Source organism: Moschus berezovskii, chromosome 7, assembly GCF_049115385.1.
Source record: "Moschus berezovskii isolate FMDL1 chromosome 7, NW_MosBer_1.0, whole genome shotgun sequence".
Taxonomy (NCBI): Eukaryota; Metazoa; Chordata; class Mammalia; order Artiodactyla; family Moschidae; genus Moschus; species Moschus berezovskii.
Window position 1 is genome coordinate 61425537 of NC_142466.1, and position 25288 is coordinate 61450824.

General features: G+C 39.5%; 1 protein-coding gene across 2 annotated transcripts in view; it reads left to right on the plus strand.

Moving 5' to 3' along the window:
- CEP78 (centrosomal protein 78) overlaps positions 1-14742 on the plus strand; it is a 38217-nt gene extending 23475 nt beyond the window's left edge. Inside the window, exons 12-16 of one of the 2 annotated variants that reach the window (XM_055426925.2) lie at positions 6849-6926; positions 9136-9302; positions 10127-10298; positions 10630-10677; positions 11817-14742. In XM_055426925.2, coding sequence (XP_055282900.2) covers positions 6849-6926; positions 9136-9302; positions 10127-10298; positions 10630-10677; positions 11817-12380 — 1029 coding nt within the window. In that variant the 3' untranslated portion in view covers positions 12381-14742. The remainder of the gene's footprint in view (positions 1-6848; positions 6927-9135; positions 9303-10126; positions 10299-10629; positions 10678-11816) is intronic. The other variant, XM_055426927.2, reaches the window with a different exon arrangement.
- Positions 14743-25288: the final 10546 nt, after the last annotated feature.

Consider the following 25288-nt stretch of genomic DNA (forward strand, 5'->3'; position numbering starts at 1 on the left):
AAATAAATCAAAACCAATAAAGCTACATGCCAGTGAGACTGACAGAGTCTGATAGTATCAGGTATTGTAGACCTGGAGTACTATGAGAATCTTCTACCCTGCTTATACTGAAGTATAAATCATTACTACTTTGAAAAGCCTTTAGCACTCTCCATCAACTGAAGGTGTATAAATACCCTGTGACCCAGCAACCCTCACCCCCGCCCTGGGTAAATGCACCAGAATAACCGGTACAACAGGATTCACGTGCATGCGTTAGGACAAACAGAAAAAACCCAAAGTGTCCTGTAAGAGTCAAACATTAAATAAATTATGTATATTCATATAGTGGGAAAGCTTTCAAGGAAGAAATTTGAATGAACTATTAGGTTGGTGCAGACATAATTATGGTTTTAGACAGTGAATCATTATAACTAGGCTCAAGCACATCTTTATTAATCAAAATAGGAATCATTACAGTCAACAGTTGTTTACTAACAAGAAATAAGTTTTCTTATTCCTGTAGCATAAAATCCATGCTTCAACAAACTCTTGAATAGCATTTTCTGCATCCTGCTGGTTGTGGAAGTGTTTTCCCTACAAAAGGCTGTCAAGATGTTTGAGGAAGTGGCAGTCAGTTGGCAAGAGGTCAGGTGAATATGGCGGATGAGGCAAAACTTTGTAGCCTAATTCATTCAATTTTTGAAGCTTTGGTTGTGTGACGTGAGGTCGGGTGTTGTTGCAACCCAATGCCAGCTGCAGGTGTTAGGATTTTCAGAGTATCTCATTGATTTACTGAGTGCACTTCTCAGATGTAATGATTTCCCCAGGATTCAGAAAGCTGTCATGGATCAGATAGGCAGCAGACCACCAAACAGTGACCGTGACCGTTTTCTGGTGAAAATTGTGCACTTCTCAGATGTAATGGTTTCCCCAGGATTCAGAAAGCTGTCATGGATCAGATAGGCAGCAGACCACCAAACAGTGACCGTGACCGTTTTTTGGTGAAAATTTGACTTTGGGAAGTGCTTTGGAGTGTCTTCTTGAACCAGCCACTGAGGTGGTTGTCACTGGTTGTATACAATCGACTTTTTGTTGCACATCACAATACGATTGAGAAATGGTTCATTGTTGTGAAATAAGAGAAGACAGCACTTTAAAATGATGTTTTTAAAATTTCTGGTCAGCTCATGAGGCACCCAGGCTTCCCTTGTGGCTCAGCTGGTAAACCTCCTGTAGTGCGGGAGACCTGGGTTCGATCCCTGGGTTGGGAAGATCCCCTGGAGAAGGGAAAGGCTACCCACTCCAGTATTCTGGCCTGGAGAATTCTAGGGACTGTATAGGCCATGGGGTCTCAAAGAGTCGGACACATCTGAGTGACTTTCACTTCACATGAGGCACCTACTTATCAATCTTTTTTACCTTCCCAGTTTGTTTCAAATCACAAATGACCATAGAATGGTCGATGTGGAGTTCTTCAGCAACTTCTCATGTAGTTGTAAGAGGATCAACTTTGATGATGCTCTCAATTATTGTCAATTTCTGATGGCCAACCACTATGCTCCTCATGTGTAAGGCTCTTGTCTCCTTTGAAACTTCTTGAACCACCACTGCACCATATATTCGTTAGCAGTTCCTGGGCCAAATGTGTTGTTAATGTTGCCAGTGATCATTTCCATAGTCTAAAATAAGTATTAAATAAACAGCAAGTAATAAATCATTAGCAAAAAAAAATAAAGTGAGAATGCACATTAAAACGATATATTGATATATAACCACATTTATTTAGAATGTATTCCAGTATCAAATAGCAAATTTCAACAATGCAGAAAACTGCAATTACTTTTGCACCAACCTAATAGAGCTACTCTTGAGAGTCCCTTGGACTGCAAGGAGATCCAACCAGTCCATTCTAAAGGAGATCAATCCTGGGAGTTCATTGGAAGGACTGATGCTAAAGCTGAAACTCCAATACTTTGGCCACCTCATGCGACGAGTTGACTCACTGGAAAAGAGTCTGATGCTGGGAAAGGATGGGGGCGGGAGGAGAAGGGGACGACAGAGAATGAGATGGCTGGATGGCATCACCGACTCTGTGGACATGAGTTTGAGTGAACTCCGGGAGGACAGGGAGGCCTGGCGTGCTGTGATCCATGGGGTCGCGGAGAGTCAGACACGACTGAGCGACTGAACTGAACTGAACTGAATAGAGCTACAGATAGCAGTCTGAATGAATTTTTTAAAACAATGTTGAGTGAAAGAAATAAAATAGAAAAGACAGCGTATACCATGATCCTTTACATAAAGTTGAAAGTGAAAGTTGCTGAGTTATGTACGACTCTTTGAGATCCCATGGATAGTCCATGGAATTCTCTAGGTCAGAATCCTGGAGTGGTGGGTAGCCTTTTCCTTCTCCAGGGTATCTTCCCAATCCAGATATTGAACCCAGGTCTCCTGCATTGCGGGCGGATTCTTTACCAGCTGAGCCACAAGGGAAGTCCAAGAATAGTCTATCCCTTCTCCAGCAGATCTTCTTGACCCAGGAATTGAAACCTGGGTTTCCTGCATTTCAGGAGAATTCTTTACCAACTGAGCTATTAGGGAAACCCCATACCATGAAAGATACATCCAGGTTAAAGGAAATGGTTGTTAAGAAATGAGGATGGTGTTTATAACTGGGGAAAGAAGCCTGAGATGAGGGAGGGATATGCGAGATCTTTAAGATGCTGACAAGTATTTGCAGATTTGAGTGTTGGTTATGGGTTATGTAAGTATTCTCTTTTTAGTTGTCATATTGTCACTTTTGCTCTGTGTACTTCTCAATATGCATATAATATTTGACAAGTAAAAACCTGCAAACCTGCTTAAAGAATTGGTCACCTCTAGGGTGCTAGATGTGGGTATGGGACAAGACTATTTCATTTTAAGCCTTTCACTACTGTTTGCATTCACATGTTCATTCACTCAATATTAATTGAACATAATCTATGTACCAAGCACTCTTGCTAAAGAGTGCTTGTAAGTTTTATTACATGCTTTAGCTCATGTTTTATTACATACTTTAGCTCATGTAATCCTCACAAGAGCTCTGTGATGTGGGAGCTTATCTCTATCGATAAGAAAGTTGAGGTCTAGCATTATGGAACTTGTCCAAGATTATAGAGCTAATGGGTAGGGCCAGGATTTTGCCTCAGAATTTTTAAAATATAATTTAAAAGAGAAATTTAATTACTAATTATAAGCAAAGAAGTGCACACTTAAGGGAGATGGCAAGTTTTTGCTTATCTAGTTACAGAAAAAGCACACATCTTTTATACTGTATACATCTTGCATTGGTAGGGATTTTCCTTATTCAGCAATTATTTATTGACTGTCTGCTTTGTGCAAGGTGCAGGTGCTGGGGATAAACACTTAATAAAATACACCCCCTTTCTTCAAATAACTTGCATTCTAAGTGAGGAGGTAAGCCAAAAGTTATTGTAGTGATTATATACCAAGTGATACATTGCTGATGGCTGTATAAAATCTTAGGAGTCTTTTAGAAAGCAGTTTGGAGATAGGTACCTCCAAGCCTGAAAAACATCCATTTGCTTTGCTCTCAGCCTCATTTTTATGGATTTGTTCCAAGAACGTTTTTCTAAATATGGGAAAAGGTCTTCATGCATAAAAATGGTTATTTTGTCTTATAATATTGAAAAGTTGGAAGGATTTAAATGTGTAATCAAAGGAATGGTTGACCAGTAACCCCACTCAGTGAAATATTTTGTTCAGTTCAGTCACTCAGTCGTGTCCGACTCTTTGCAACCCCATGAATCACAGCACGCCAGGCCTCCCTGTCCATCACCAACTCCCGGAGCTCACTCAAACTCATGTCCATCGAGTTGGTGATGCCATCCAGCCATCTCATTCTTTGTCGTCCCCTTCTCCTCCCGCCCCCAACCTTTCCCAGCATCAGAGTCTTTTCCAGTGAGTCAACTCGTCGCATGAGGTGGCCAAAGTATTGCAGTTTCATGTTTAGCATCAGTCCCTCCAATGAACACCCAGGATTGATCTCCCTTAGAATGTACTGGTTGGATCTCCTTGCAGTCCAAGGGACTCTCAAGAGTCTTCTCCAGCACCTATAGCCCACTTTAAAAAAAAATCCAGGTTATGAATCCCCTGATTATATGAGAAATGATTGATTTCAATCATTTTAAATATAAAAAAAGGTTGAACATAAAATTTGATATACAATATGATGGGAGCTTTGTTCCAGAAAAAGCAACCTAGCCAGTGTATAGAAGGGAGGAAGGAGAGCAGATGACAGGAAAGATTTCTTGAAAGCCTTATCATTAGTCTTACCTAAGTAATAGAATATCAAGCAATTTTACTTGATAATTTTTTTGGTTCCATATTTCTGTTTAAGGGACATGAATTATTTTGTAGGAGAGGGGTTCACTTTTTCAGAAAAATTTAACACTGTGTTCTAATCCTTTCCACTAGAGGGAGAAACTATTTCATGTTACTGTACGTTAGTGTGCTATTTAGAACCAGTCAAGAATGTTGTAATTTAGTCTACTTTTCTCAGACTGTGGTGAGGGTATTTTTTCTTATTTGTTTAGAATTTCTTTGAAATCAATTTTAGAAGATTTCTTTAGCCATTATATTAAAAGTTGAGGAATTTTTTCCCCCTTTTCCCATTGAAAGCTTGGTTGGCTTTAGTAATGAAACTTTAAAGAATCTTAAGTTATTAGACTGTCGTTTTTTAAAGGGTGTTCTGAGCATAAAAATAGGTTCATTGAGCAAATTTTTGAAAACAGTGAACAACTTATTGAAGGAAATAAAAGCCACCTCTGCTCTTTTGTCTTAAAAAGGTATTAAAGATAGTTTTTCATGTCACTAAATATTTTTCTAAATCAGATAATTTGATAAAGCTTATGGACCATCTTCCAAGAAAAACACACAGATATATTTTGAATATAGAACTCCTCAGGCCCGTTCATTAACTCTGGTTGAGCCCTCTTATCATTATTATTTTCCTAGTGGTTTTATAGAGCATTCCTTCATATGGTGTGCTATTTTTTTTTAAAACAACCCCAATTTGGAGGCTCTTAGCTTTCTTCTAGAGTTGATTATAAATAATCTTATGACATCATGTTTGTAGATAAATCCTTAGGGTAAACTGCTGATGTAAGATTGTTGCTGTGTGCCAAAAGTTATTGTCCAGAAAGTGATACCAGTTCCTCTCACAATGATAACATATAATAGAATTCCTTATTCTTTAAGTGATTGTTCAAAGCATTTAAAATGCCTTACTGTTTTCATAGGTATTCTGATTATTTATTGCTGCATAAGAAACCACCTGGAAACAATGACTTAAAACAATAATAGTCATTTATTTTGTTCTTGAACCTGGAGATTGAGTAGTATATTAATTTTCCTTTACTATACTCTTACTGACTTGAAATAATACCTATTTTACTGGCTCACAGTTCCGTAGGTCAGAAGTCCAGGCACAGCATGACTGAGTTCTCCACTCAGATACACAATGGGAACATGTGGGTTCCCTCCAGAGAGTGTTAAAGTGTGTAAAATTTAAGTAAAAGACATCAGGCCCCCAATGTTGTATGTTCATGTTTGTACTGGCTGTTCAACAAAGTTCATGAGTGTCATAGAGCTAAAATCAAGATGTCAGTCTGAAAGTGTTACTATCTGGAGGTTCCAAGAAAGAATACTTGGAAGCTTCTTCAGCTCATTGGCATAATTCAGATTTTGCACTTGCTTAAATAGAGGTCCCCGTTTCCATGCTGACTGTCAGCTAGGGGACAGTCTCAGCTGTTAGAGGCCTCCCACTTGTATTCCCTGCCACAACATCATGCTTGACTTCTTCAAAGCCGACAATGGAGAATCTCCCTCTTGTCCTTTTTGTATTTCAGATCTTTAGGAGAAGTCCAGTTCCTTTTCCTTGGATGTCTGATTATATCACATCCGCCCAGAATAATCTCCCTCTTTTAAAAGCAACTGACTTTGGAACCTTAATTACATCTACAAAATCCCTTCACTACAGCACCTAGATTGAAAAACTGGCAGGACTGTGTACTTCAGCATAGGAATCTTAGGATCTCTTTTAGAATTCTGTGTACCCATAAGCAGTATCCTCCACTTCAAGGACCTACGTGTCTTAGTTCTTAAAAATTGTGAGAGTTTACCAGTGTTTATTTTATGTTACTGACCTTGGTGAATGGAAAGACTACTACCTCTGTGGACAGGAATGGCACCCAGCTTCCTGAATTCACAGTATTGGTTCTGCTACCTAGTGGTGTGAGCTTGGCTGTGCTGCTCTACTTACTCTGCTTCTCTGCCTCGATTTTCTCATCTGTAAGATAACATGAAGTTAGTATTGTTCTTTCCTAATATTTAATGCCCAGGAAACTCCAGAACAGTGCTTGACATATAGTAAGTTGCTTTAAAAGTAATTACTCTTTTTAAAAAATGCTTTTGAATCTGCAGTTATGTAACTCAGGTATGTTAAGCATGTTCATTAATAGGGCTTCCTACTGTAGAGAGACCCACAAATAAAAGTGGAATTTTTCTTGCTTGGTCTTAATTTTTTATTTCTGATTTACTATGTTATATGCAAACACCTTTTATGGTGAGCTGCCACAGATTTATGTTGGAAAGAGTGGGATTTAAATAAATCTTTACTATGCTAATTTTATATATTTCAGTAATTAATTTCACTAGCATAATATGATATTCAAAGTAGCAGATTAAAGTCTGAGTTCACTTCTGGCTCTGCCTCTAAATCATGATGAAATCTATAGCTGGAAACGCCTTGGAATATCATACTATGAATTAGGTATAATATTTACTCTGTTTCTTTACACTAGGAAAAACTGGAGGAGTGCCTAAAGCAGCTAAAGGAGGAAAGAGTAATAAGGCTTAAGGCTGATAAACGAGTCAGTGAGGTAAACAAGTTTCTTCTTACACTTTTGAAAATTTCTTGGTTTTATTTTGATTTGATTTTAAGCCACATGCATATAGTTTGTAAGCTTGAAAACTAATATGTTGCAAATTGGTGGTATCATATGGACTTTTACATTTACTGGTATTTAGTGATCATATGATCTAAATACAGGATGAAATAGAGCTCTCATTTCCCATTTTCCTTTTAGACATAGGCTTATAGTTTATATATATTATTATATTACATTTCCCAGAAGGTATGTTTTTAAAAATGCAAAAATCTGTTTTTTAGTGTGTTGTGTATGCTTTATATGGTGTTAGCTTATTTTTTGTTCATGATTATTCGATTCAAGAAAGCATATTTTGTGTATATACTGTATATCTAGTAACATAAATGACATGATGAGACTTGGCAGTGAATTAGGAAAATGAGTCATTTAAATGTGAAAAGGTTGGTTTGAAGCTCAGCATTCAGAAATCAAAGATCATGGCATCTGGTCCCATCACTTCATGGGAAATAGATGGAAAAACAGTGGAAACAGTGTCAGACTTTGTTTTTTTGGGCTCCAAAATCACTGCAGATGCTGATTGCAGCCATGAAATTAAAAGACGCTTGCTCCTTGGAAGGAAAGTTATGACCAACCTTGATAGTATATTAAAAAGCAGAGACATTACTTTGCCAACCAAGGTCCATCTAGTCAAGGCAGTGGTTTTTCCCGTGGTCATGTATGGATGTGAGAGTTGGACTGTGAAGAAGGCTGATCGCCGAAGAATCGATGCTTTTGAACTGTGGTGTTGGAGAAGACTCTTGAGAGTCCCTTATACTTCAAGGAGATCCAACCAGTCCATTCTAAAGGAGATCAATCCTGGATGTTCATTGGAGGGACTGATGCTAAAGCTGAAACTGCAATACTTTGGCCACCTCATGCGACGAGTTGACTCACTGGAAAAGACTCTGATGCTGGGAAAGGTTGGGGGCGGGAGGAGAAGGGGACGACGGAGAATGAGATGGCTGGATGGCATCACTGACTCTGTGGACATGAGTTTGAGTGTACTCCGGGAGTTGGTGATGGAGAGGGAGGCCTGGCGTGCTGTGATTCATGGGGTCGCGGAGCGTCGGACACGACTGAGCGACTGAACTGAACTGAACTGAACTGAAAGCCAGTACAATATTGTAAAGTAATTAGCCTCCAATTAAAATAAGTAAATTAAAAAAAAAGATATTGGAAAACTAGTAAGAATGCAATGAAATAAAAATACTTGCTGTGAGAATTACATTAGGTAATGTGCATGAAAGCAGAGCATAAGCTAAAAAGTTCTATATAAATACAATTTATTACAGGGTGAGTGTAGGGAGGAATTTTTGAAAGTGCATCTACTGGATTGGTGGACACTAGTTCATTCAATAAATATTGAACACATGCTTATATAAGACATGAAGGCATCATGAACATAATGGCCTTTCTGAGAAATACTAGAGTTGATTTTTATATAGGGCAAATCATAAATGATGATCTAAAGAAGAGTGCATGGGAGTGAATATTTCAAGAAGCCAAGGAGAATATTGGTGATGGTACAGTTAATAAATTGGGCTGGATATGATTTAGGACTTTTAAGCATTAGATATTTTGCTCACTAAAGTTATTCCTTAACATTCAGCAGAGTTGTAAATATGCTTTGTTCAAATTAGGTTCTGTGCTTTGTTTTCTAATTTAGGGGAAACTTAATAGCAGGTAATTTTCTAATGTGGAATGAGGATCCGTTATGAATTTAACCAGTTTAAAATGTGATCTTTTGAAAGATCATTAATAAAACAATCACTTCGGTGTATTTATATATATGTTGTATAGGAAACTTTGTTGAGTGCCTCTGCTTTTTGGTTATTATGTGATGTGGTCTCTGTCTTTACTGATGCAGAGTTAGATTAATTACAAATTAATTACATTTGAGGATGACAGAGGATGAGATGGTTGGATGGCATCACCGACTCAATGGACAGGAGTTTGAGCAAATGCCAGGAGATGGTGAAGAACAGGGAAGGCTGGTGTGCTGCAGTCCACGGGGTTGCAAAGAGTCGGACATGACTGAATGACTGAACAACAAATTGCACTTTGGATGTTTTAGTTTTGTTCTTTAAACTAGACGAGACTTCGTTTTCTTTGATGACAGTGAGAAAAAATCATGTCAAATACTTTCAATCTTCTTTTATAGCTGGAACATGAAAATGCCCAGTTAAGAAATATAAATTTCTCTTTGTCTGAAGCCCTTCATGCACACTCATTGACAAGCATGATCCTGGAAGATGAAGGTGTTTTGGGCAGCATTGAGAATTCTTTCCAGAAGTTCCATGCTTTCTTGGATCTTCTTAAAGATGCTGGGTTAGTTCTTTTCTCTTCATGGCATTCTTCTCTTTGCAACTATAGAGGTAGTTTGCTGAGGAACTTGAGCAGTCTTTATTACTTCCATGACCATATTTAGCCAAATGCAATGAATTATAGGTAATAGAGTTGATTTTTTTTTTTTTAATGAGGAAATCTATAAAGAAAAGCAAATAGGGCAGCCTGCTTTGGTAGAGTGGGAAGCCCGTTGTAAACAAATAACCTGTAGACAAAGTAATTAGTAGGTATAATTTTTTGTAAAGACTACATTGAAGGCAATTTTAAATGAAAATATTTGGGAATGCATAAGAATTTTCCTGCCTTTCCCTTATTTTTCTCGTTCAATAAGTTTGAATTAAGATTGTTTTTGTCTTGGACTTAAAAACGGTTATATAGGGAAGATGCAGGTCAGTGGTTCTCAACTGGGAGCAGTTTTGTCGAAAGAGGGAAGTGGAGATTGATGATTGACGGAGTGCTGTTTGGTCGGTGTTGGGAAGGAAGAAGCAGACGCTTCTTGGGAGCTGGAGGAATAGTAACCGAGTGTGGGAATGGGGGTGAGAGGCAGTGGACGGTGTGTGTGGTCTGTGTTGAAGCTGCTAGTGAGAGTGTGACTGGAGTGGTGAGAGGCGAGGAGATGGGATGTGTCCCAGAGGATGAACCTGGAAAGGGCTAAGAATCTGGGGGAGAGAGAGGCTTGTAGTCTGGAGTAGGTGTTGACTTAAGATGTTAGAAGTATTTCCTGATTGTAGGTCTGGGGATATGTAAGCTGCTCTTCCGTGATTATAGTAACTTTTGTCTTTGTCTCCTTTTCTCCTCTGGCCCAGGCTTGGGCAGCTGGCCACAATGGCTGGTATCGATCAGTCAGATTTTCATTTACTAGGTCGTCCCCAGATGAATTCTACTGTTAGTAGTCCACCTAAAGAAGAAAAGAAGGCACTTGAAGAAGAAAAACCAGAATTACAGCAGAGTGCCTTAGGACAAATGCAAAATATCCAAGTAAGTGGACAGAACAGAACTTAATGATTCTAAGAGCAGTTAGCAAAAAGGAAATTTCCAAGTCAGAAAGAAAATAATAATGATCAGTCTCTGAGAGTTCATATGCTGAGGAGCTAGAAGCCTCTTTGAGCTCCTTATCAGTGTCTTAGATTAGTACATTTGTGCCCAGTGAATTTCATGATACTGTATTGTTGTAAATAAGAAAACTGGAAATTCTTTTGAAATTTTATGAGTTTAAAGCAAACTATCCTTAGTGAAGAAAGAAAACCTTAGAGAAAATATCCTAAATTTTAAATTGTATAAATGCCTATTCTATTCATATTTTATCTAGGTTTCTATTTGTATGCAGTCAGCTTACAATGAAGGAACACTAATGAAGGTACAAGTACTGATATAGATTATTTTTTAAAATAAGTGGTCCAGACATAGTTCACAGGCAGTACATTATAGTGAGTCACCTGGTTATGGGAATGGGAGGGGGAAACCTATCAGCTTTTCCTCCAGCCTTATGTGGAGACTCCATCTCTCACCTCAACCAGTCTCAAACTGGTCTTGGAAACTGACAGCTTGGATACACAGGCTGGTCACAAACTGGACACTGTTTTACATGTTTTCAATTTTGTAAAGCTGTGTAAAAAAACTGGTTTACATTTACCTGGAGGATAGAAAAGAAATTAATTTTTTTACAGAATAGGGTTTTATTTTTAGTAAGGGAAAGGAAATAGGTGATAACTACCCTAAACACTTTGCGACCCCATGAATCACAGCACTCCAGGCCTCCCTGTCCATCACCAACTCCCGGAGTTCACCCAAACTCATGTCCATCGAGTTGGTGATGCCATCCAGCCATCTCATTCTCTGTCGTCCCCCTCTCCTCCCGCCCCCAATCCTTCCCAGCATCAGAGTCTTTTCCAGTGAGTCAACTCGTCGCATGAGGTGGCCAAAGTATTGGAGTTTCAGCTTTAGCATCAGTCCTTCCAATGAACACCCAGGATTGATCTCCTTTAGAATGGGGTCGCAAAGAGTCGGACATGACTGAGCGACTGAACTGAACTGAACCCTAAACACTGAAGTCTGAAAATGTAGCAGACATAATCTTGGATATATCTAAGTTGAGAATCACTTGCAAAATATAATTAGAAAAAAACTGACTCCGAAATCTTCTAAATTATCAATTGACTGTTTTAATAATAAGATCATAGAGTAACATTGAAATTTCGGACTCCACTTTTTAATGGTTAGGCTTCCCAGGTGGTGTTAGAGGTAAAGAACCCACTTATAATACAGGACACGTAAAGAGACATGGGTTTGATCCCTGGGTTAGGAAGATCCCTTGGAGAAGGAAATGGCAACCCACTCTAGTATTCTTGCTTGGAGAATCCCATGGGCAGAGGAGCCTGGCAGGCTACAGTCCATAGGGTCTCAGAGAGTTGGACACGACTGAAGCAACTGAATGCTTTTAATGGTAGGCCTTGCTCATCACTGAATTTTTGTCTTGTCTTTTGTTTTTCTCTCCAGTTTCAGAAAATTACAGGTGATGCTAGAATTCCGTTGCCTGTCGACACCTTCCATGTCCCAGTCTCTACTCAGGAGACCTTAGAGACTTCCAAAGACAGCTTGGGAGTCCCAGTCACAGAACAGCGGCAGGAGTCTTTTGAAGATTACATTGCTAGAGCATGTTCTTCTTCAGCAGATGTAATTTGTGGAACTGGAAGTCAAAGAAAAGAAGAGGAATTGTCTAGAAATAGCAGGCCTTCCTCAGAAAAAATGACCAAAACAGGTGAATATATCAAAAAGCACTCTGCTAAGAAACAGCCTGGGAAGGACCTGCATTCCTGCTCTGACTCACCTGTAAAGCAGAAAAGCAAAGGAATCGGGCAAAATAGCTCTTTGGTTAATGAACCAATTAAAAGCGAGTCTTCGAAAAAACACATTTCTGTTAAGAAAGAGAGTAAAATACTGACTGTTTCATCAAAGACAGCTAGAAGTAAACTCAATCTTCTTGAACATTCTGAAAGTGATACTCTTGGATCTGATTTTGAATTTCAAGAAAGCATCCATACTCTATCACGCCTGACATAGGTCTAAATCTTTTAAAATTATGTTTTTACCTTCAAATTTTAATAAATTACTTGTTTTTATTATAGCATTTGATGTTTTAAAATATATGACTGGGAGCCATTAGAGAAAGATTTATCTATACTTTTATTATAATGAACATTTTTGTATATGGTATATTTTCCCTTTTGACAATTTGCACCATTCATTCAACTAGTGTCTACTGAAGGCTTAATATGTACAGTACTTTTCTGGGTGCTGTTTCAGCAGTGAGCAAGATAAAGCTCTACTGTCTTAAAACTAATACTCTATGGTGGGAGAAAATATGAATAATAAAGCAGGGTAAGGGGACTAGAAAGGGGTGGGAAAAATAAATGAAATTGTTTTACCATTTAGTTAAATGTCAAACTATTATAAATCATATGGCCAGAAGTCATTGGTTTATTTTAATTCACAATCACCAGGCAGAATCAAACATTTACCAAGACACTTAATCATGTTACAGGCTATGCAACCCTATAAGGTAGGGAACTACTACCATACCCATTTTGTAGATGAGTCTGAGGAGACATTATGTAAGTTGTCCACAGTTACACAGCTGTAAATAAGTGATAAGCTAGGATTCAACCAGAACTCATAATCCAAGCTCTTTTTTTTTTCCTTAATGGACTTTAGTTTCATTTGTTTCTTATTTATGATGATCATTTTTATGCCAGTTTTTAAAATTTATTTTTTATTGAAATATTTTAATTGAAAGTTTAAGTGCAATGTTATGTTAATTACTGCTATATAGGAAAGTGACTCAGTTATACATATATACATTTTTTTTACATACTCTTTTCCATTATTGTTTATCACAGGACATTGAATATAGTTCCCTGGGCTATTCAATAAGACCTTTTTATTTATCCTGTATGTATATACCAGTTTTCATCTGCTAATCCCGAACTCCCAATCCAACCCTCTCCCACCACCTCCCCCTTGCAACCACCAGGCTGTTCTCTATGTTCCTGATTCTGTTTATATTTCATGGATAGGCAGAACCCATGCTCTTAATTACTTTGTTTTGCTGTTTCCTTAAGAGAGGAGGGATTTAAGGAAGGCACTGAGAGAGAAGCTTCCTTTTGCATTGGAAGTGCAAAAGAGCAGGGCTCTCAGCACCTTTCCCTATCTCAGTAGAATTTATAAGTGGCAGAGTATTGTAAGACTATGTGATCACACGTCACTGGATTAGTCTCCCTGTAAAACATGCATAGCTAAGTCTTTAGTTCAATCAGACTGAAAGGTGAGATTAGGGAAAAGTTGGGAGTGTTAGAGTTCTTCTAGAAGGTTCTACCTGATTGTTACTAAGAGACTACTATTTAGTTCATTAATCATGGATTGAGTGTTATAGGAGTAATAGGATGGACAAGATGTTGTATTGGCCCTTTAACAGTGAGAATGAAAAACCTACATTAGATATGTTAATACTGCCTGTAACAACACTATATGAACTGTGAACTTCCAGATGTTCAAGCTGGATTAGGAAAAGGCAGAGGAACCAGAGATCAAATTGCCAACATCCACTGGATCATCGAAAAAGCAAGAGTGTTCCAGAAACACAGTTCAGTTCAGTTCATTTCAGTCACTCAGTCGTGTCCGACTCTTTGCCACCCCATGAATCACAGCACGCCAGGCCTCCCTGTCCATCACCAACTCCCAGAGTTCACTCAAACTCGTGTCCATCGAGTCGGTGATGCCGTCCAGCCATCTCATTCTCTGTCATCCCCGTCTCCTCCTGCCCCCAATCCCTTCCAGCATCAGAGTCTTTTCCAGTGAGTCAGCTCGTCGTATGAGGTGGCCAAAGTATTGGAGTTTCAGCTTCAGCATCAGTCCTTCCAATGAACACCCAGGATTGATCTCTAGAATGGACTGGTTGGATCTCCTTGCAGTCCAAGGGACTCTCAAGAGTCTTCTCCAACACCACAGTTCAAAAGCATCAATTCTTTGGCGCTCAGCTTTCTTCACAGTCCAACTCTCACATCCATATATGACCACTGGAAAAACCATAGCCTTGACTAGACGGACCTTGGTTGGCAAAGTAATGTCTCTGCTTTTTAATATGCTATCTAGGTTGGTCATAACTTTCCTTCCAAGGAGTAAGCATCTTTTAATTTCCTGGCTGCAATCAGCATCTGCAGTGATTTTGGAGCCCCCAAAAATAAAATGTGACACTGCTTCCACTGTTTCCCCATCTGTTTCCCATGAAGTGATGGGACCAGATGCCATGATCTTCATTTTCTGAATGTTGAGCTTCAAGCCAACCTTTTCACTCTCCTCTTTCACTTTCATCAAGAGGCTTTTGAGTTCCTCTTCACTTTCTGCCATAAGGGTGGTGTCATCTGCATATCTGAGGTTATTGATATTTCTCCCAGCAATCTTGATTCCAGCTTGTGCTTCTTCCAGCCCAGCCTTCCTCATGATGTACTCTGCATAGAAGTTAAATAAGCAGGGTGACAATATACAACCTTGACGTACTCCTTTTTCTATTTGGAACCAGTCTGTTTTTCCATGTCCAGTTCTAACTGTTGCTTCCTGACCTGCATACAGGTTTCTCAAGAGGCAAGTCAGGTGGTCTGGTATTCCCATCTCTTTTGGAATTTTCCACAGTTTATTGTGATCCACACAGTCAAAGGCTTTGGCATAGTCAATGAAGCAGAAATAGAAACACAGCTACTTTTGCTTTATTGACTACACCAAAACCTTTGACTGTGTGGATCACAACAAAGTGTGGAAAATTCTTCGAGATGGAAATACCAGACCACCTGACCTGCCTTGTGAGAAGTCTGTATGCTGGTCAAGAAGCAACAGTTAGAACTGGACATGGAACAACAGACTGGTTCCAAATCAGGAAAGGAGTACGTCAAGGCTGTACATTGTCACCCTGCTTATTTAACTTATATGCAGAGTACATCATGAGAAATACTTGGCTGGATGAAGCACGAGCTGAAATCAAGATTGCTGGGAGAAATATTAACCTGAGATATGCAGATGACACCCCTTATGGCAGAAAGTGAAGAAAAACCAAAGAGCCTCTTGATGAAAGTGAAAGAGGAGAGTGAAAAAAACTGGCTTAAAACTCAACATTCAGAAAACTAATAAGATCATGGCATCTGGTCCCATCACTTCATGGCAATAGATGGGGAAACAATGGAAACAGTGACAGACTTTATTTTTTGGGACTCCAAAATCACTGCAGATGGTGACTGTAGCCATGAAATTAAAAGAATCTTGCTTCTTGGAAGGAAAGTTATGACCAATCTAGACAGCATATTAAAAAGCAGAGACATTACTTTGCCAACAAAGGTCTGTCTAGTCAAAGCTATGGTTTTTCCAGTAGTCATGTATGGATGTGAGAGTTGGACTATAAAGCTCAGCAACAAAGAATTGATGCTTTTGAACTGTGGTATTGGAGAAGACTCAAGAGTCCCTCCTTAGACTGCAAGGAGATCCAACCAGTCCATCCTAAAGGAAATCAGTCCTGAATACTCATTGGAAGACTGATGCTGAAGCTGAAACTCCAGTACTTTGGCCACCTGATGCAAAGAACTGACTAATTTGAAAAGACCCTGATGCTGGGAAAGATTGTAGGCGGGAGGAGAAGGGGATGACAGAGAATGAGATGGCTGGATGGCATCACCGACTCAATGGAGGTGAGTTTGAGTGAACTCTGGGAGTTGGTGATGGACAGGGAGGCCTGGCGTGCTGCAGTCCATGGGGTTGCAAAGAATTGGACACAACTGAGCAACTGAACTGAACTGACAGAACCAAAGGCTGGTGAGGTTGCAAAGCAGCTGAACTTCTCAGATTGCTGGTGGAAATGCAAAATGATTCAGTCCTTCAAAACAGATTGGCAGTGTCTTGAAACATAAATATACCAGCAGTTTCACAAGTTACATGAAAACTTGAAAGCATAAGTGAGTCACTCAGTCGTGTCCAACTCTGTGACCCCATGGATAATACAGTCCGTGGAATTCTCCAGGCCAGAATACTGGAGTGGGTAGCCTTTCCCTTCTCCAGGGGATCTTCCCAACCCAGGGATCAAACTTAAGTCTCCTACATTGGAGGTAGATTCTTTACCAGCTGAGCCACAAGGGAAGCCCACATGAAAACTTGTGTTCACATAAAAACATGTACATGTTTTATAGCAGTGGTTTATAGCAGCTGTATTCATAGTCATCAAAATAGGTTCCAGCAGGTAGATGGATAAACAAATCATGGTCATCCACACAATGGAATACTAATCAGCAATTAAAAAGGAATAAATTATTAACTCATATATTTAAAATCTTATGCCAAGCTAAAGAAGCCAAAAGGTTACATCTTTCGGAAATCTCAAAAGATACATACTTTGTGATTCAATTTATATACTATTCTTGAACAGGCAAAACTATGGTAATGAGATTTGATCATTGACTGCCAGGAGTTGGGGTGAGAAGATTTGATTACCAAGAGGATGTGCAAGGGATTTTTTTCAGTGATGAGCTGTTCCATAGTCTGGTTGTGTTTCTGGTAACATGAGTCCATACATAAGTTAACTTAATGGAATTGTACCTACCTCTCAAAATCATCATTTTTACTGTATAATCTTAAAGTAAATATCTCAGGCCCTTTCCCCTCCCAAAAATAGGAGAGGGAAGATATTAAATATTATCCACCATAAATTCAAAACATTATTTATATTTTCTATCCATCATGAATATAAAACATTCTTTTGGAGAACTTATGAATCATTTCTAAAAGGACTTCCCTGGTCATCCAGTGGTTAAGGATCTGCCTTGCAATGCAGGAGATGTGAACATTTCCTAATCAGGAAGAGTTGAACATTTCCATAAATGATGCTGAGATTATTGACTACTTGGAAAACTTTTTTCTTTCACACCATGTACCAGAATTAAAATCCAAATTAAACTATTGCCATTCAGTTGCTAAGTTGTGTCCAACTCTGCATGGAAATATGAATATAATTAGAAGGAAATATTGGGGGAAAAATCTTTTATAAAGGTGGAGTGAGGAAAACCTTACCAAGCAAGACGAAAAGCCCTATATCCATGAAAGAAAAAAAAAACTGATTTTATTGCATTTTTTTTTAAAAAGGGACTTCCCTGGCAGTCCAGTGGTTAAGACTCCACGCTTCCACTGCAGCATGAACAGTTTCGATCCCTCATATGCCATGTGGCATGGCCAAAAAATCATACATAAATATAAAGAGGAGACAAAAGATTGGGAGATTATGTAAAATACAATGTAATTAAAGATCCATAATATTAAAGCACTTATAAGCCAGATAAAAGATGGACAAAAGGCATATAGATATTTTTATAAAGAAGTATAAGCAAGTATAAACTTTCAACTTCATAAACAGTCAAAAATTAAAATGAGGACCACTTTCCTCTTCCTTGAAAAGGCAGATTTGAAAGGATTGGTAATAGCTAGTACTGGAGATAATGTGAGTAAGTGAGCACTCTGTTGGAGAAAGTATTAGTCCATACAGCCTTTCAGGTGGACAATTCGGCAGTGTATATCAATTTTTAAAATGTATCTACCTTCTGATTTTGGCCTTTCCTGGTGACTCAGCAGTAAAGAATCTGCCTGCCAATGCCAGAGACACAGCTTTGATCCCTGGGTCGGGAAGATCCCCTGGAGGAAGAAATGGCAACCCACTCCAGTATTCTTGCCTGAGAAATCCCACGGACAGGAGCCTGGAGGGCTACAGTCCATGGGGTCACAAAGAGTTGGACATAGCAACTAAACAACATAAGACTCTGATTTTAAAACTCTTGACTGTAGGCATCCAGTCTAAAAAATCTTTATGCAAGTATGAGGTATAAGAATGTGTATTGAAGCATTTTTTGAAATAATAATTAGAAACAACATAATTGTACATAAATGGAGAATTATTGAATTAGTACATGTCAATTCCTACCATGCAATACTCTGCAGCAAATAAAAACAGGTTTATAGTGTGGACATGAAAATATTTGTAAGACAAAGTACTATGGAAAACAAGTTGCACAAGAATATTTAATTGCAGTCTCCTGTTTACATACATATGGTTAGGAACCTGTTTACATATGTATGGCATATGTGTGTCTGTGCGTGCCTAGAAAAACATTTATAATAATGCATATCAAACTGTTGATGGTTTCCTTTGCCCAAGGTACTAGGGTTGGAAGAGGAGGAATGAAAATAGGGCTTTATGTTATTTACTCCATTTACTTCTAGGTTATTTGATTTTTTTATAATCATGTTTTTGTGGATGACAATTTTCATTATCACAGAAAACTTGGAAAATACAAATATATAATCTCTAACACTGTATGTCCTGTGTCTATTTTTAATGTGCCTGTCCTAGTATAGCTGTGGAAAATGAGCTTCACTGTGTAACCTCCTCTCAGTGTTTTGGACGCCTGAGGTGTTTCTACGTAATAGTGTATTCAAACTTTTTTAAAAAGCCACAACCCGTAGTAAAAATTCTATTTTATGCAAAGTGACAGGTATTGTCCTGGTCCACACCTACCTGTGAGTACACAAAATGAGTGGAAATTTTCATCAGATAGTTCTTACTGTACGTCTAGTGATTCACTCTGATGTGTTCTATTTGCATTCCTTTAATGAGAATTATGTTTGCAACTTGCTAAATAGGGTTCACAGTCCACTAATGGGTCCTGTCCCCAGATATTTATCCTGTCTCTCTGACACAGCTGCCTCATAGAAAACACAGGTCTTTCATACATTTGCTTTATTGTATAGCTTGAAGTCCTTCTCCATTTGTGCAGTATTACTTCCAAAGCACAGTTCTCTTTTTTATACGAATTTTAAAATTTTTTATTTAATTTTATTATCTGTTTATTTATTTGGGGGGCTGTGCTGGGCTTTCATTGTTGTGCATGAACTTTCTCTAGTTGTGGCAAGCATGGGCTTCTCTCATTGTGGAGCACAGGCTCTAGGGGGCACGGACTTCAATAGTTGCAGCATGTGGGCTCAGTAGTTGTGGCCCATGGGCTTAGTTGCCCCGTGGCATATGGGATCTTCTTGGATCACAGACTGAACCCGTGTCCCCTGCATTGGCAGATGGATTCTTAACCAGTGAACCTCCAAGAAGTCCAAAGCCTAGCTTCCCTGAGCTCTTAAACTCCCACTACTCTTAAGGTAATTTTTGTTAGATTCCCCTTTTAAAAACCATTTTGTTACACTAAAAGCTTGAGTTTTCAAATTGACACATCTACAGGAGAAGTCTAAAATATAATTTGATTGAAGAGTTTTAAAAACAATAGGATAAGTACCCTGTAATTTCAGACAACCAGTATGGGTGACTGGCTGCTCACAGGCACATCATGTACTACAGGGTTGAAAGGGCTTGACCAAGCACCCCTGCTCTCTTTGTACAGCCTTTAAATTTCAAACCAGTGGGAATTCAAAATACAACAAACAACAAAGCAGTTTAGAAGAAGGTAAGGTTATCTATAGACCAGATAATCATTACCTTTGTTCTTGAAAGACCAGTGAGCATTAGTTGGGTTATTTAATGTCCTCAGAGTCCTTAAAATGTAGAGCAAGTTTTTCTCTCTTAAAAAAAAAAGGAAAACAAAAAACAAAACTTCATAGAATTTTTAAAATTCTGATTTTATTGGCATATGGTAGATGTATAATGTGATGTTAATTTCTGCTATACAGCAGTGTGATTCAGTTATATATCTCCATATTCTTTTTCATTGAGGTTTATCACAGGATATTGAATATAGTTCCCTATTCTATACAGTAAGACCTTGTTTATCCTCTAGAGGTTAGCATTGTAGACCTTTAGGTTAAGATAAACACCAAGCTGAAGACTTTCAGCTGTCCACACCTTTGAGTATTTCCTTTTTCAAAGAGGACAAGGATTGAAGTTTCCACTAACCTGAGATAAATCGCCTCCATAACTTACAGAGGCAATGTAATCAGTTAGAGCTGCTCCATGTCTGGTTAACTTGAAACCCATAATTCTTCCCTACAATGAAAAGATGTGTCTTACCTAACTATTAAGGAAAGTTATGACCAACCTAGATAGCATATTAAAAAGCAGAGACATTACTTTGCCAACCAAGGTCCGTCTAATCAAGGCTATGGATTTTCCCGTGGTCATGTATGGATGTGAGAGTTGGACTGTGAAGAAAGCTGATCGCCGAAGAATTGATACTTTTGAAATGTGGTGCTGGAGAAGGCTCTTGAGAGTCCCTTGGACTGCAAGGAGGTCCAACCAGTCCATTCTAAAGGAGATCAATCCTGGGTGTTCATTGGAAGGACTGATGCTAAAGCTGAAACTGCAATACTTTGGCCACCTCATGTGACGAGTTGACTCACTGGAAAAGACTCTGATGCTGGGAAGGATTGGGGGCAGGAGGAGAAGGGGACAACAGAGAATGAGATGGCTGGATGGCATCACCGACTCGATGGACATGAGTCTGAGTGAACTCTGGGAGTTGGTGATGGACAGGGAGGCCTGGCGTGCTGTGATTCATGGGGTCGCGAAGAGTCAGACACGACTGAGCGACTGAACTGAACTGATAACTATAATAACCATAAATATCAATAATATTTCTCCATATCCCCCATTCCGTCTTGAAGGAGAGTCGAGTGCCTTGGGCCTTGGATTAAACAGCTTTGGTCTTGCAGGTGACTGGCTTTCTAAGTCCGTGGGAGCATCTGCAACTGCCCTGAAGCCGCTCTTCATGTCACAGGCCTGCCTCCCTTTAGAGAGAGACTCTTAGAGAAGTTTGCAACAGCTCCATTTCTTCAAGAACTGCAGAGGCGCATGTGGAAGAGGAAATGTGCTTGCTATATAGCTGGGGCAGTCTTAACCTCCAAGCAGGCAGAGATGCCTCTTTGAGGTGGGCTTCCTCTTGCTGAGTTTGAGGAGAAACAGCTTCTGAGAAGAGTTGTCACAACGGCACACACGCCTCAGCCAGCCTTAGACTTCCGCCAGATGAGGAGAGGGCCCCGTGGCTGCAGTAATGACCCCATGAAAATGGGTTTCTCCCAGCTGAGTTTAAGTTGACAAGTCACCAACTCCAGACAACTGACCAAGGGAGTGACAGCCTGGAGAGCCTAAAGCCAGGATTGTTCTTCAGGGGAAGCGGCTGTGGAAAGAGCCAGACTCTGCCACCATTGCTGAATGAGACCCTCTTCCTGACCCTGAACCAAAAAGAAATTGGCAGGAAATAATTGTCAACTTTTAATTTCTTTAGAACTCAACCTTCAAGAGAAAGGATATTTATTTTTTTGGACTTTAATTCCTCCCTGAGAATTTAATAATGTAGAGGCATTTCATATAGTTCAAATCAGGGCATTTTAATATTGCTGGCATTTATTATTTGGAGTCATTTCATGCCTTCATTTGAGTTCCTTATGTAATCTCCAGTGAGCTCTGTTGAATGTCCTACATGGGAGAATGTGAAATGGAAGACAGATTGGGGAGTGAATTTTCATGCTTGGGCACCAGAACAGCCTCGAGCAAATTTAATCATGTTCTGTGCAGACCCATCTCAGAGCCTTTAGGTCCCATAGCTGACCTCAGAGTCTTCACAAAGAAGTTGTAACGATGTCAGGAAACAGCCCTGCTCACGTGAACACAGCATCCGTTCACAGCAAGAACAGTTGCCTTTTTGCAGTGCTGAGTCCTATGCAGTAAGAAGCCCAACGGTTGTAACTATTGGGGAGGCAAGGGGAGGGACATTTCTTCAAAGTCCAAAAAATGAGCATTTTCAGAGCTTTTGGGGACTAAACTTCCATTCATTCTTTCTTCCAAGATGAAGGAATGACTTATTCTGGCAGTGAGGTTGGCGAAGGGGTAGTTCCACGCACTGCCTTCTCCCTCTGGTTCTGTTGTGGATCCTGCCTGCCCCCAGGCAGTATGCAGTCTTTCTGTATAGTAAACACACCAGGGCGTTCTCTGCCTGTGTTGCCCGGTAAATAAATTCCATTTAGTGGGGGAAGAGGAATGAGAAGACAAGCTAGACTTCCAGTCATAGTTTCCAGTCCTCCTTGAAAGGTATTGGTGCTGTTATTTTGATCCCTATTGAAGTCTATTGGGTTTTTTGAAAAGGTTTCAGTTGAGTTCCATACTTTGGAGGGGAAATGGGTAGAATTAATTTGTATCCTAAAAATTCAACATGGGGACTTCCCTGGTGGTCCAGTGGTTAAGAATCTGCCTTGCAATGCCAGGGCTGTGGGTTCTATCTCTGGTTGGGGAACTAAGATCCCATATGTTATGGTGCAACTAAGCCAATGCACCTCAAATACTGAGCCCATGTGCCACATGCACCACACAAAGATCCTACATGCCACAACTGACACCCAGTGCAACCACAAATAAATAAAAGGTTGAATGGGATAAAATTAAAATAACAACACAGACTGTCTTCATGTGTCAAGAAATACGACGATTAACTCTAGAGTCCCATCTCCATAGCTTCCATCATGGGAAAGTCTGACTTCCTCAGTTTCATTTAAAAATCTTGGGGAAACGAAATCACACCCATTAGGATGACTACTATAGAACAAAAAACTAAAATGAAAGTAACAATCATTGGCAAGGATGTGGAGAAATCGCAGTTCTTGTGCCCTGTTGGTAGGAATGTAAAATGGGGTATGTGCTGTAGAGAATAGTGTGATGGTTCCTCAAAAAAAAAAAAAATTAAAAATAGAATACCATATGATCCAGTATTCCACTTCTGGGTACATACCATCCAGAATTGAAAGCAGAGTCTCAAAGAGATATTTGTACACTCATATTCATAGCAGTATTGTGAATTCATAGTATTCACAATAGCCAAAAGGTGGAAGGAACCCAAGTGTCTATTGACTGATGAATGGATAGGCAAAATGTGATATATACATACAATGGGATATTCTTCAGTCTTAAAGAGAAAGGGAGTTCTGACATACATATGCTATGACATATGCTAAAGAAGGGAATCTGAAAAGGTTCCTTGAGGACACTATGCTAAGTGAAATAACCAGCCACAAAAAGACAAATACTGTATTATTGCACTTTTATGAAGCACCTGGAGTAGCCATAGTCATTGGAACAGAAGGTGGAGTGGTGGCTGCCAGGGCTTAGGGGGAGGGAAGCCTGGGGAGTTGTTTAGTACGTATGGAACTTTGGTTCTTTAGGTTGAAGAGAGTTTTGGAGATGGGTTGCACGACAATGTGCATGTACTTAATGTTACTGATCTGTACATTTAAAAATGGGCTTCTCTGGTGGCTCAGACAGTAAAGAATCTACCTGCAATGTGGAAGACCTGGGTTTGATCCCTGAGTCAGGAAGATTATCTGGAGAAGGGAATGGCTACCCACTCCAGTATTCTGGCCTGGAGAATTCCATGGACAGAGGAACCCAGCAGGCCCCAGTCCATGGGATCACAAAGAATTGGACATGACTGAGTGACTTTCACTTTCTTTTCACATTTAAAATGGTTAAGATGGTACATCTTTTGGTATATATATTTGACCGTAAAATCCTAAAGAAGATTTTTGAGGAACACACATTGGATTGGGGGTAACACTTAAAGCAATCAACTGTGAACAGAGTCTGAGGCAGCACAGAACATCTGAGCCTCCACTCCTATGGAGAGGGGGTCTGCTCCTGCTGACCTTCTTGACTGTTTGAAACTAGTGAGACTTTGGAAATCTCTGGAATCTGTGGCTGAAATATGTAAACAGAACTGAAGAGTCTTTGAGACTTTTGCAGAACAAACAATGCTGTAGTTTTTTAAACCAGTCTAAATGAGAGGGTGAAATATCTCTTCTTTTTGAGAAGAGTGAAGAAGAATGAAATGGATAAATCTCAGAAGCTCAATCTGAAATAATAGGACAGGGTGCACAGAAAAGAGAGGTTTCTTTTTTTTTTTGAGGCTCTGGGATAGATAAAGTGTTCTTGCCTATAATAAATATTTCCCAGTGATGTATAGTCTTCTGAGTTCAGTCATTTAAGTTCATGTCAATTTACAGCGATAAGAACTTAGTAATTTAAAAATAAAAATGTTTTTCTTTTGTAATATCACTTAAAACTTTGGTTCAGAATATAATGTTAATTGTTGATTTTCTGTTGAAACTTGGATTTCTGCTGGGCTAATATCTCACTCTAAGGAATCTGCCTGCATGCTGATGAACTGAAATGTCTGGGGGGCCAGGCACATCAGCAGAACATCTCAGGATTCTGGTCACTGACAGAAGTTGAGATGAAGTCACTGGGCCCAGCTGTGCAAAGGAGGGGGAAGGTGAGGAGGAAAATGTCGAGTTTGCCTTTTCAGCCTTCACAGGCTTTTTTCTGCCAGGAGCATCCCCTTTGGGATTTGAACTAGTCCCTCTCGCTTCAGTATCACAGTTCAGGGGCTGCTGCTTATCTTATTGTTCTGCCTCTGAGTGTAGGAGTGGGTGTGTGACCCAAGGGCCCTTGGAGTCCTTCCAACATGATTTTGAAAACAAAAACAAGGGAAGAGAGTCCACATGGGTGTCTTGTCCAAATTGCCCCTGAAGCAAATCCTTACCTTTTCCCATTTGCTCTGAAGTTTGGTTCTAGGTTCAAAGATGGATTCATCTCCCCTCTGATGGTTTGAGTGAGATTTCGGTCGGTTGCAATTAAGAGAGCCCAGCGACGCAGCTAAGCGAATTGAGCACAGGCCACCCAGTGTTCCTCTAAAGATGGACTAGTGACAGGACTAGGCTACTACCTTCTTCCACAAGGAAATGGAGAATAGCAGGAAATAGTCTTTCAAACACTGGTCTAAGAACAAAGAAGAGCAATCTGATTTTTGCTTCTGCATTAAATGTGCTGTGTGATTGGTGATGAATTACTTTCTAGTCCTCTGTAAGATGAGGGGCTAAACAGCACCATCCAGAGGAGCCTTTCA